This window comes from Helianthus annuus, chromosome 14 (assembly GCF_002127325.2).
Source record: "Helianthus annuus cultivar XRQ/B chromosome 14, HanXRQr2.0-SUNRISE, whole genome shotgun sequence".
Classification (NCBI taxonomy): Eukaryota; Viridiplantae; Streptophyta; class Magnoliopsida; order Asterales; family Asteraceae; genus Helianthus; species Helianthus annuus.
The window spans coordinates 127,442,163-127,454,803 of record NC_035446.2 but is presented as its reverse complement, the minus strand read 5'-3'; the positions used below and the strand labels follow the sequence as shown (position 1 = coordinate 127,454,803).

At 32.7% G+C, this 12,641-nt stretch overlaps 2 protein-coding genes across 5 annotated transcripts; both read left to right on the top strand.

Annotated features, from left to right (window-relative positions):
- The first annotated feature begins 3,039 nt into the window (after nt 1-3,039).
- Nucleotides 3,040-7,948, top strand: LOC110903653 (histone-lysine N-methyltransferase ASHH3). Of its 4 annotated transcripts, none has more exons than XM_035983242.1 (13): nt 3,040-3,428; nt 3,998-4,124; nt 4,289-4,406; nt 4,541-4,640; nt 4,780-4,858; nt 4,934-5,105; nt 5,186-5,266; nt 6,567-6,696; nt 6,867-6,894; nt 6,983-7,070; nt 7,178-7,226; nt 7,302-7,382; nt 7,661-7,948. In XM_035983242.1, exons 1-12 carry the CDS (start codon nt 3,363-3,365, stop codon nt 7,371-7,373), a joined length of 1,110 nt encoding a protein of 369 aa, XP_035839135.1. In that variant the 5' UTR covers nt 3,040-3,362; the 3' UTR covers nt 7,374-7,382; nt 7,661-7,948. The 4 variants fall into 4 exon arrangements, with proteins under 4 accessions (XP_035839135.1, XP_022005118.1, XP_022005116.1 ...); XM_022149426.2 differs by having other exon boundaries at nt 3,042-3,428; nt 4,001-4,124; nt 6,567-6,744; XM_022149424.2 differs by having other exon boundaries at nt 3,044-3,428; nt 6,567-6,744.
- Nucleotides 7,949-9,352: 1,404 nt separating this feature from the next.
- LOC110903654 lies at nt 9,353-11,899 on the top strand. The gene is made up of 3 exons (XM_022149427.2): nt 9,353-9,512; nt 9,610-9,773; nt 11,589-11,899. The coding sequence occupies exons 1-3, from the start codon at nt 9,404-9,406 to the stop codon at nt 11,670-11,672; spliced, it is 357 nt and encodes a 118-aa protein (XP_022005119.1). The 5' UTR covers nt 9,353-9,403; the 3' UTR covers nt 11,673-11,899.
- Nucleotides 11,900-12,641: the final 742 nt, after the last annotated feature.

Genomic DNA, 12,641 nt, shown 5'->3' with positions numbered 1-12,641 from the left:
TAAGTTTTAGACAATCATCATGCCCGATATCATTCCGCTGCGGGTTGAGGTGTGACAATTCCCCTCAATATCAACTGGTGCATTATCATACAAGAACATGTCCACATGTTTCATTTCACTATCAAGCCCCAACTCAGTTTTCTGCATCGGAAATAGTATAAAACTATTATGTAGCCACTTGTTAAACAGTGGACTTTAAGCTTCTAGCCTATATTTGGCAGGGGCGGATGTAAGGTAGATCAAGGGGCAGCCTCCGCTACCGCTTGGTCGGAAAATTTTTGACGTTTTTAGTGTAAATTTTGGAAAAATTTAACGTTTTTTCGATTTCGTTACCGCTTATTTATAAAACGTTCCCGCTTGGTCGGAATCCTAGATCTGCCACTGATATTTGGTCAGGTGTTAATACGTCGTAGTCGTACACAAAAGACAAGTCCAATTAGAATAGGGTTTTATATTTGTTTTTTTTGTAATATATTCATCTTAAACTAGGGTATTTGACCACGCCTTGCGACGGTATATTATCACGAGCATTGGATCGGTATTAGTTTATAAAACTATTATGTAGCCACTTGTTAAACAGTGGACTTTAGGCTTCTAGGTGTTAATACGTCGTAGTCGTACACAAAAGATAAGTCCAATTAGAATAGGGTTTTATATTTGTTTTTTTGTTATATATTCATCTTAAACTAGGGTATTTGATCACGCTTTGCGACGGTATGTTATCACGAGCATTGGATCGGTATTAGTTTGGTTCCTTATAGTACCAAAACGATACACATACACTAAGTATAAAAATCAACACGCGTTTTATGTTGATTGGATCGAAACAATAAAATGAACACCGGTACCGGCACCGATGTTCGAATGGTATCCGTCAGTTCAGATCGTCATGGTACTGGTACCGATATTCATATACCGTCACAGACAAATTTGTAGAAGTAAAAACTTATCAAAACCTAAAACAATAAAAATGAATATAGGTACCAGGTACCAATATTGTTCGATATAATACGGTGTAAGTTTATTGAAAGCAAACCCAATAAAATAAAATAAATACATGTACTGAAAATTATATTGTTTGTATGGTTTCGGTACGATTCACTTCGGTGGCGCCACGACATCCATTATTAAACATGAAGCCATAAAAATGAATACAACTACTGTTACTGGTCTTGTTCAGTACAATATGGTAGCGATACGATGTCAATTTATCGAAAACAAAACACAACAAAAATATATATTGGCATCGATACACATGTTCGTCATTTTAGTTCAGTTTGGTGCGATAGGAGCATAATATTCCTTTTCAATTAAAGTTATATCGCAATATTGAAAAAAACTAAACATGGAATGCAAGCTATCATGGATAAAATAAAATTAAATGATGAATAAAATTATATTAAATAAATGAATAAATACTTCAAGATAATAAATTATCATTTATTGTCGGCTTCGATTTGGTTTGGTACGATAACAATACAATATCCATATTCTATATAACTTATGTTAAAATGTTGAAAAATAAACATAATTGCGAAGTTAGATTTTTTAAATAAGTTAACGAACACAACTTGTTAGAACACAACCTTTCATTATAAAAAAACATTAAAAGAATATTTTACAAAAGTGTGAACACTCACCACTTTAAATTGATATATATATAATTTCTATTCTATGTCTAGCTACATCAATGTGTTGTAGCCAAATTGATATATATAATTTCTATTCTATGTCTAGCTAGACATCAATGTGTTGTATCCAAACAATATCAGTCCATCACTTAGCCATTTTGATTAGTTAAATCAAAAGAAGCAAACAAACAATATTCAGCATTGACAAATAGACATCTATCATAAACTAACTCCGTCATCTCGTCTACCAATAAATGACAAAATCAAGATCTTTTTTTTTTTTGGTCACAATTTTGGTATCTAAGTCATCGAAATAGACCAAAATTATCAAGAAATGTTGACAATGATACATTGCAGGATAAGCTAAAACAACTTTAATATTCCTATAAAACCTCATCAAGATTACAACCCTAGAGTTTGAAACTTTCATATAAATTATACACTCTATGTTCAATATTTGAAACAACCATAAATTCAATAAAAAACATTCTTCACTTAACCATAAATTCAATTTAAAAAAAAAAAAAACTATTCTTTACTTGCTGATCTAGTTTCAATTTTCCTTGCACACAATCGATTTAAGTAACTTATACAAAACCAATAATTTAAGCATAAAAACGTATATGACCAACACTCTTTTGAATTTAATTTTCTTACTGGATGTGAATAAACATGATTAACATTTTTAAAGACCTGAAATAGTTTCTTCTCCATTTTTAACATTCAGACATATCTTTTCGATTGTTAGAAGAAAGAGAAAAGAATCTAGATTGAAAGAAAAGAAAGGCAAGCGGAAAGTTTCAACTTTCTTGCTTGAAGTACGATTGGAAGACACCTTTCTTTATGAAATTACACAACAAGCTTCGACTTGGTACTTATACCTCTAGCTTGGTATTTATACCTCTAACTTTGTTAGCTTATAATGTTATCTTACGGTATTATTCGAATATTAGATACAAACATAATCAAAAAGTCCTTTTTCTTATCCGGTGTCACTTCATAATTCGTATACTACATCTACGGGTCCCAAAAGTGTCCTAACGTTTTAGTTTTAAAGGTAATTACACGTATAGTCTTTATGGTTTACCTATATTGCATGCTCGACCCATACGTATCATGAATTGTACTATACATATGGTTCCCATTGTTCACTCATGCACGTAACTTTTAAAACGGTCCCCACATTTTATTTCTATTTCCTTTAACATTTAGAATACTTTGCTCATTTCCTAAAAACTCAAACGAAGAATATAGACTATCCGTATAATTTACAATACTTTGGGTAAACCACATGAAACATCCGTGAAAATGAACTCTTTGGTCCTTTATGGGCAAACCGCCCGGCCCTACATATATGGTCCGATCCTTTTTCCTATATACAGTAGCAAACCCGGCCGGTTCACTCACAACCCAACCCGACCCGACCCGGCCTAACTTCAATACCCATGTAAACCGGTTTTCTTTGAAACGCAGATCCCGTAAACAACAAAATCTAATCCGCCATCGTTCTCGGCTAACAGCGGTTGCGTAGGAGCCGTTAGAAAAACTTTGAAACTACAATTTCAACTCTTCTCACTTCTCTATTCGTCGCTTGTAGTTTCTAACGGCGTTCAACTCTCACAGTCTGTCAGTTAGGGTTTGGTTTTGAAATAGGATTGCGGTATTGAAAGTTTATGAGGACGAACGTTCTTTCCAGATCTGAATATTTGTTAGCAACGTAGATGCAGATTCATGTTATCTTTGCTCGATTCATTGCATTTCACGTATACGAGTAAAGCGATGCCGGCTATGAATCAGGTTGAATTAGTTACTGTTTTTTTTTATAGTTAGATTGTTATCAAGCCGGTTGAATTGAATTGGTTACGGTTTTTTGTTAATTAGATTGCCATGGACTATGGAGCAGGTTGAATTGTTTACATTTTTTTTTTTTTTTTTTTTTTTTGTATAGTTAGATTGTTATGAAGAAAGCTGTATTGATTACAGTTTTTGTATAGTTAGATTGTTATGAATAAAGCTGAGTTGCTTACAGTTTTTTTGTGTAATTTGATTGTTATGAAGCAGTATAGTTAGTTTGTTATGACACAGGTTGAATTGCTTAAACTTTTTCGTATAATTAGATTTTTATGAAGCAGGTTGAATTGCTTACAGTTTTTTTATGTGTAAGTAGATTGTTATGAAGCAGGTTGAATTGCTTACGGTTTTTTGTGTAATTAGATTGCTATGAAGCAGTATAGTTAGATTGTTATGAAGCAGGTTGAATTGCTTACAGTTTTTAGTATAATTAGATTGTTTTTGTATATCCTTACACATAATTGCAAAAGGTATAATGTTTTGACACCGTTGAATTTGTTAATTGGTTGATCCAGAAGACTGAATCTGATGATTTTGGGCAAGTGTTTGAAAAATTGGAGAAGGACATTGGAGAACCTGTTGAGTTTGGACTTCCTGATTGGGTAAATAAGTCAAAACCTCAGTATTCAATCATAAGGCGCAGTATCCTCTATAACTGTTGAGATTTGATCTATCTTGTTACAGAGGCTATAATTATGCAATTTTACTTTGTGTCTGTGTGTTTATATATATAGTCTTAGTTAGGATCCTGTATATATATATGTGCATACTTGTGTTTTGCTTGTTTAGATTAACATAGATAAAAGATATATATCGAACAAAGAAGGTTAAGAGGCGAGCTCGAGAGGAAGATGATGGAATATTCTGTTCCTGCAGCGCATCATCCGGTTCTTCTGGTGTCTGTGGTAGAGATTGCCATTGTGGGTAAGAATTAACAACAAAGTGCTGTAATTGTTCTCCTAGATAATGCTACTCTTAGATAATGTTGCACTATTAACTGTCATAAACATGATGTTCTTGAATGGTATGGAGTATGACAAGATAATTTCATGTTGCAGGATGCTACTGTCAAGCTGCTCGTCTAACTGTAATTGTGATAAATCATGCCTTAATAAACCATTTCACCAACGGCCTATGAAGAAAATGAAGATAGTGCAGGTACTATCATCTTTAAACACAGTTTATTGAATTCTTTTCTCATATGTGAAAACGGTCCAAGTAGACAAATGCCTATGTAACATATCAAGATACCATATGGCTATTTTTAAGTCAATATTAAACTAACTTGCTTTCTTAGACTGAAAAATGTGGCTCAGGGGTTGTTGCTGAAGAGGATATCATGAGAGGGGAGTTCATAATCGAATATGTTGGAGAAGGTAACGTCTTTAAGTTATAAGTACCGTTTCTCTCAGAAGTGTGATATCTGATTTTCTGTTTTAACCACAATGCAGTTATTGATGACAAAGAGTGTGAAAACAGGCTTTGGATAATGAAACGTCAAGGAAAGACGAACTTTTATTTGTGTGAGATTAACCGTGACATGGTGATTGATGCTACATTCAAAGGAAATAAATCAAGATATATAAATCATAGTTGTTCTCCAAATACCGAGATGCAGAAATGGTTGTTCCTGTCATTCTCTCTGAATTTTATTGGCATAACAATTAGCAACCACCATTTTCTTATAAAAACGATTTCTTCAGGAGGATTGATGGTGAAACAAGAATCGGCATATTTGCAACCCGGTATATCAAGAAGGGCGAACACCTGACCTATGATTATCAGTATGTGCACATTACACGTCATTCTTTACTTCATGCATGCTCTCTTTCATTTCTTTAGTAAACCCTCATGTGGCATTATGTCCAGTTCCATGAATAGTTGAATACCTTCACTTACTTTGTGAGATGCTATTAACCCTAATACCCTATGCAAAGTTAAAAAGTTAGATAACTGATAAGTGCTATCAAAGTATATACACTTAAATTTTTTCATGAAGGACAACCTTTTTATGTGTGAGATATAGTAAGATCCAAATAATCTTTGTTTTTATATCCTGACTCGGGCTATGTTTTATCTCTTTGGAGCCAAGCATGTAAAATAAGAATATAGTTGGAAATGCGTCAAATGGGTCGACGGTGACCCAAGGTGTATTTTTTTTACAAAAAAGTTAAAGACTATTATTTAAAGAATGTATATTCGTAATTATATTCTGAGCAGTTAATGCGGTAAAATATCGGATATTGGTCAAGGACCGATATTTGAGATATAGGTTATCATGGTGGGATATCAGTAATTTTAACATCATGCATAATTTATATGTATATGGGGCAATTATAGAGAGAAAACCCACCTGAGTTGAAAAAACTCCGAAAAACCTTATGTAACAAGCTTTTTTTTTTCTAAAAAAATAGAGAATGTAATATACATGTTTTGTTACATTTTGAGCCAAAAAAAAATAATAATAAAAAAAAGCGCCGAGTAGTGATTCAAAAAAAAAGTTTAAAATTTTATGTAACATGTAACATCAGTCAAAAAATACATGTAACATACGGATATTAAACTTTTATTTTTTAAAGAAGTAGTCGGCGCTTTTTGTTTTTTTTTTTTTGGCTCAAAGTGTTCGAAAATATGTATGTTACATACCCTAATTAACACTAACAATTCACTATACTCTCCTACCATTAACAAATTAACCTTTTGCAACTTGCAAAACACTAACAACTGTAGCAAGTAGGAACTGATTAAGACTTAAAACACCAACATTTAACACTAACAATCAAGACTTAAGACACTAATGGTAGCAATAAGAAGAAAGACGAATATGGTAGAGCTAAGAAGAAAGGTACTGATACCGGGAATATTGGTGGTATGTCGGTCAATATCGCCGATAATATCGGTACTGATATTTGACGTTGATATTTTACATGGGGACCGATATCCGATATATCACCGATATTAACTGCATAGATTATATTTGACATATCTATTGTTTAAAAACAGTTGATTTTTCTGGGGAAAAAGGTGTTGCTGTTCACTCATGCCCATTTTGTCACCTCTAGTGGTATTTAACAGAATTAGCAGGTTTGTGCAGTTTGGTGCAGACCAGGATTGTCACTGTGGTGCTGTAGACTGTAGACGGAAACTGGGAGTGAAGCCTAACAAATCAAAGTTTCCTTCTTCAGTTGCTGCACTAAAGATGGTTACATGTCAGGTGGCTATAAACTCTCCAAAAGTAAAAGCACTTCTTTCTGGTAAAGATGTATGTATAGTGTTTCACATGACACTTGAACAATATGTGTTATGGTTAATGTGTTGTCTTTTTTAAAGTGTGTGTTATTCGCTCAAAATTTTAATTAATTTGAGCTATTGGTTGTTGTGTAGGCTTACAATAATGGTGTTCGACAAGCAGGTATTACTTATTTTAAATTTACTTTTGACTTGCAATAGTTAAGAGATTCTGAAATTGCAATTTCAGTTTACTATTTTCTTTTTTATAGGATGTTCAATGCATGCCATTAATCAAACAAGAATACCTCGTAATTGCATTGGGCAAATTCTTGTAATACTACGCCCTGGGTCAGAGAAGTATGACTTCAATCTGTTTGTTTGACTATACATTTATTGGACACGTGTCGCATGCCATGGTGTGGTTATCATAATTGCTGAATATTTTTGTGTTGATGCTTTTTTAGTTTATATGGTAGCATCAAGCGGTATGACACCAACACAGGAAAACACTTGGTAAGTATAGCTTTGTATCAGTTTTCAGCCAGTTTATGGTTGTTTGACCATTGACCAAGTTCTGTTTTGACATAGATCATGTTCCAAAATGGTGGCACTAAGCTCCTTGATTTGAGTCAAGTTGATTTTGAGCTTTGTAACGCTTAGCATATGGTGGTAAGACATTAGATGTGGGTTATGTTCTATGAATTGGTTGATTTAGGTTTTGTTTAATGCCAAACGGGTCAAAAGGAAAATTTTCAAATAACTTGAAAGCTGTGCTAAGTTCAATTTTTTTTAAATGCATACAAACTGCTAAAACGCTTATTCTATTATATTATCAATACTAAATTATTTATAAAACGTCGACAAAAAGTGTTTGGATCAACCTGATTCATTTTGACCCGTTACCCAACACGAATTTTTCTCCTAATGGCTCATTGCATTGATTACAGATATAACGGAAACGCGTGTGCTGAAACATTGGTGCAGCAGAGTATTATTCTTTTGATCTGAATCATAAGTGACTAAACGGTCGAATCAGGCAGGAGAGGTGTTTATGATCTGCAAAATCATTGGATCCATCCTCCCATCTTGTTTGTTGTTTTGTAGTATGTTCTTTAAAAAGCTGGTTTAATTCTTTGTAAATCTGATAGATTAAAGAATCTATCTTGGTTATTCTCTGTCTCCAATACTTGGAATATAGTTTAATGAAAGTCTTACAGTAAACTAATTTCTTTGAATTTGTTGTCACTGTGCCTATTATGAATGCCTCAGTTATCACAGTATATACCCCAAATTTTGTGCCTTGGTGGTTACAAAATTGATATGTTGTTTGTGGTTTGGACATTTTACCATTGGTAGACCATGTTTATTTTTAATTTCAAAGTGAGAATTTAAATTTATCTTTCTATAAGTTTAAAACTCCCTCTCTTTTAATATCTTAAGTCATCCAACTATATATCATGTAGTTTTATATGATCCCTCAGTTATGCACTAATGTGTCAAATCAAAGAACAATGTGGGTTAAAGATTGCTGAGAAAAATGATTTTTAGTTTACTTTTTCCATATAAATTGTTTTAGTCCTGGTTAAAGCAAGGACACATACTGTGATTGATGTGTCCTTCGATTAGATTGTTCATCTAGATATATAGATATTTAGTGTATTTTATATGAGTTGGGATATAGATATTTAGTGAATAATATATGAGTTGCTTTAAACATATCATTTTCACTCTTTATGTATTTTAATTGGTCGTGTACCTATTTGAGGTTGTCTAATTATTAACATTCCTTCATGAAGGGTACGATAAAAATCTATAATAAGGGATGTACGTTTAGTCAACTTTTTTTTAATTTCTATTAAACGTATTTATATTTTAAATGGTTGTATATAATAGACATAATATAATATAATATTATTATACAAGAATCTAAATAATTTCTAATAATCTAGATATATCAACAACTCACAAACTTAACAACTAACACATATCAATTGAAATCTTTTACAAATTTCTATTTTCTTACCAAAAGAATGTCAACAAACTCAAAGATGCACTAATGCATCTTCCAACATATTTGTGATTTAACAAAATTCAACTATAAAACTATTTAAAAAAAAAAAATTACTTTATGTTCATAATTCAAGAAGTTTTTATAGTTTATATAATATATATAGGATTTGTATAAAAATATCTCAATTTGGAGGTGTTTTCGGTTCCGGGTTCAAAAAATTCAAAATTTGACTCGATTATCAAGGTTCGAATTCGATTTTTTTAAAAATGAGAATTCGATTTGTATTTGAGTCCAGTAATACTTTTTTTTATGATTTTCAATTTGATTCGATTCGATATTCATATTCAATTAATACTTTTTTTTAATATATTAGAACTTCTATTATTCATAACATTACCAAACTCAAATGCTAAATAACCCATACTACTTATTTTTAAAATCTAATCAAATTGACATCGCTACCAATAATGAGGCTAGGTTCTTAATTTTTGTCGTTTGTAGATTAGTATTTTTTATGTTAAAACTAATTAGTTTGTAGTTGTTTTAAAAATAAAAGTATACTAAAACGGACCATCTTTCAAACGGGTTTTGGACTATCCATCCAACCAATCGGGTCGGGTTTTCAAAAACCCTAAACCCCCCTTTCACTTCACTTGCAACACCAAAAAATCTGAACAAAATGGCGTGGAGAAAAGTACCTTTACTGAATCGAAACCTAATTTCACAGATTCCGTTCAATTCAAACACATTTTTCGCTAATTATTCTTCCAAATCAAATCTGTACCCCGGTAAGTCTTCAGTTTCGCACAATTTCTATTTCTAGGGTTTCTTATTCGTTCATTCTCATTAACAATTTGTTATCATTATTATTGTTGTTGTTTATAGTGAAGGTAGGTATACCGGAGTTTTTAAACGGAATCGGTAACGGAGTGGAGACGTATGCAGAAAAGCTTGAAGCTGAATTTGGAGATTTACAGAATCTGTTGGTTGCTCGATCTACGAAGCTGAAGAAGCTCAATGTTGGAGCCGATCCGAAAGTTTGCAAACATGTAAGTGAATATGTTATTATGTTATCAGTTTCGTGATTTGAAATGTAGATTTGATGTTTGTATCGGTTTGGTGTGTTGTCGGTTTCGGTATATTGTTGTGATGGTGTTTGATAGGTTCAGTAGTTTATTTATGATGATTATTGTGTGGCAGATGGTTTTTTTAGGTATGAACAGGTTTTAATTAGGTTGAAGTTAGTATGAAAAGTGTTATTTTGGTTAGGTGTAATAGGCATTATGTGCTATTGGTTACTGCTTATATTAAGAGTTAATCTATTAGTTAAAGGTATCGAAATGTAGGTGAGGATTAATCCGCCTTTTTGAGATTTTGTTCATCAATCATTGACTTTTGAAGCTTGTATGATTAGGAAAGTCATTTACAATAATGATGACAGTGATTTGACTGCAATGTTTGTGGGCCGATTAAGCATGAATCGTGGTTAGAAGGTATTGAGTTCTTGTTGGTGGTTTGGATGAAATTAGGTTTTCAAGAAGTTAGGTTGTTAAGGGTGAGATCTTGTCCACAATATGATGTTGGGTCACAACTCACAAGGGATGCGGGATGCCTGACCTCAAATACCATCGATCTGTTTTGGGTGCATTGGGCCGATGTGTTAAATTTTCTTCTAGTGTGTCGCTAAACATAAAACAGCACCCGCTATCGTCCGCTATTCGCTATTAACGACTATGAATCAAGTAAATAACAACCCTTTAGAGTTGTGTAAGATCTGATCAAGCTGAAGCTAGTGTTGGAATCAAGTGTGTAGAAGAAACTTTTAAAGATAAATTTACTTCTTTTGGGATAGAAAATGGTGCCTAAAAATCATGATTATGTTGACTGCGAGTGTAAATTGTGTGGTAAGCTTAGCAAGAAAACTCTGAGAAAAAAAAAAGAAAAAGACAAGGTTTTGTCTTTTCTGCACTTTGGTGCATCCTGCATCTAGGAAGTTTCTGTCAATTTCACCAAAAAAAGCAAAAGACAAGTAGACAACATGATTTATTAGAAAAAGAAAGGCGATTTGTCTAAAGTTTATTCATTTTAAGTTATTCATAATCTTTTTTATTTCTTTCTAAATAAAGAAAGAGTCATAATCCTATATTGTTATATATTTGACATCGTATTAATGCATAAGGAGTTCAATCATATTATGCACCTTTCAGCAACAACTTTGATATGTACCTTTCAGCAACAACTTTACCATGAAACAATACATGCCCCAAACTAGGTTACATTGCTACTACAACTTGAGTGATCTGCAAATATATAGGTTATATGCATTTGAAGCTTTTTAGCTATCGGTCTCTTGTCTTCAAATTTTAAATATCTCAATAGTGACACCTAGATATATAATGGACAAATATAGAACCAATTGTCGATGTCTTGGTATGCAGTTGATATTATATTATATTAGAGGTAGCATTTTTTTGTTCATATAGTTGTAAACTGGTCGATTTGGGTTATGTTATTCTCAAACGGGCAATTGGGCTAAAGTTACTAAAACTAGCTAAAAAGGAAGTGAGTCAAATATGTGAATGGGTGTGGAAGTGCTCCTTTATTGCAAATTATCTTCTAAATTGTTTCATTAACAACTTAGTTTATGTAAACATATCAAGTGCATTTGATTATTTATTAAAAATGACAAAAAAGTGTTTGGGGGTCAACCTAACCTGACCCTGTCGTTACTCAAAGTATTCTGACCCGTTCTTATTTCACCCGTTATGCAACCCGCCCATCTTGGTGACTCTATATAATTTACTTGATCCAATCAACTCCATTAGTTAACGACTAATGTTTTCTATCTCCATTGATTTGAACAGAGGAAGCTGATATTGAAGTACGCACACAAATACAGGCTGGGACTTTGGAGGCCTCGGATTGAACCACCAAAAACCAATAAATGAGACGTTTCAAAACATTCTACTATGATACGATTCATGTTGTCGTTTAGCTTGGACTTATGAAAACTTCATTTTGTTGGACTTATCCAACAAAAAGATAATAATTTTGTATTTTTTAAAATGATTTTGCTGCAAGGCTGCTAGACGAAGTGGGCCAACCATCAAACCCACTTCTTATTTGGTTAAAATTGGACTTTGTTCTTATTAACAACCCCATTGATATCTTGAAATTTGAGTATATTGGAGCCCAGTTAAACCCATAAACTAAATGGTTTGGTTTCTGATGATCTGTTTTGTCATGACAAACAGGGGCGGACCCATATACATTGGGTCGGGGTCCACGGACCCTAATGTTTTCTAAAAAATTAGCAGAATCGGTATGTTAACTTTTTAAAGGACCTCATAAAAATAATTAGTTGGACCCCATAATAGAAAAAGGGAAACCTGATGTAGTGGCAAATCCTTTGTTTTCCAAGGAAAAGGTCCCAAGTTTGATATTTTAGTCTCCCATTATTTAGTTCTTTTTAGCAACCCCTCATGACATGCATGGTTTGGTATTTTTGAATAATCCTAAGAGATTTAATTCTGCTATCATTGTTTATTCTTATTGGGAACCCACATTATTTGTTGGAAAAGTTTACACCTTTGTTTGAGTTAAGGCAACACTACACACTGTCTGAACTAGATCAAGGTGATAATTCTAGTTTGTTTACTTAGTTTTGAAAGATCTTTTTATCTTTTTGAAGATGTGGTATCTTTTTGTCTAAAAAAATAGTGAGAAATTTTTGAGATAGACGAAAAAAGACTAACATTATCAAGTGTCATTATTATGAGGTTGAAAATTTCAACACAATGTTAGATATACAAATACAAGAGTTTTATTTGATATCGTATTTTATTAATGAGTAATGATCATATAATTTTATTTGATATCGTATTTTATTATGTTTCTCACCCCGCTCCGCCCGACCC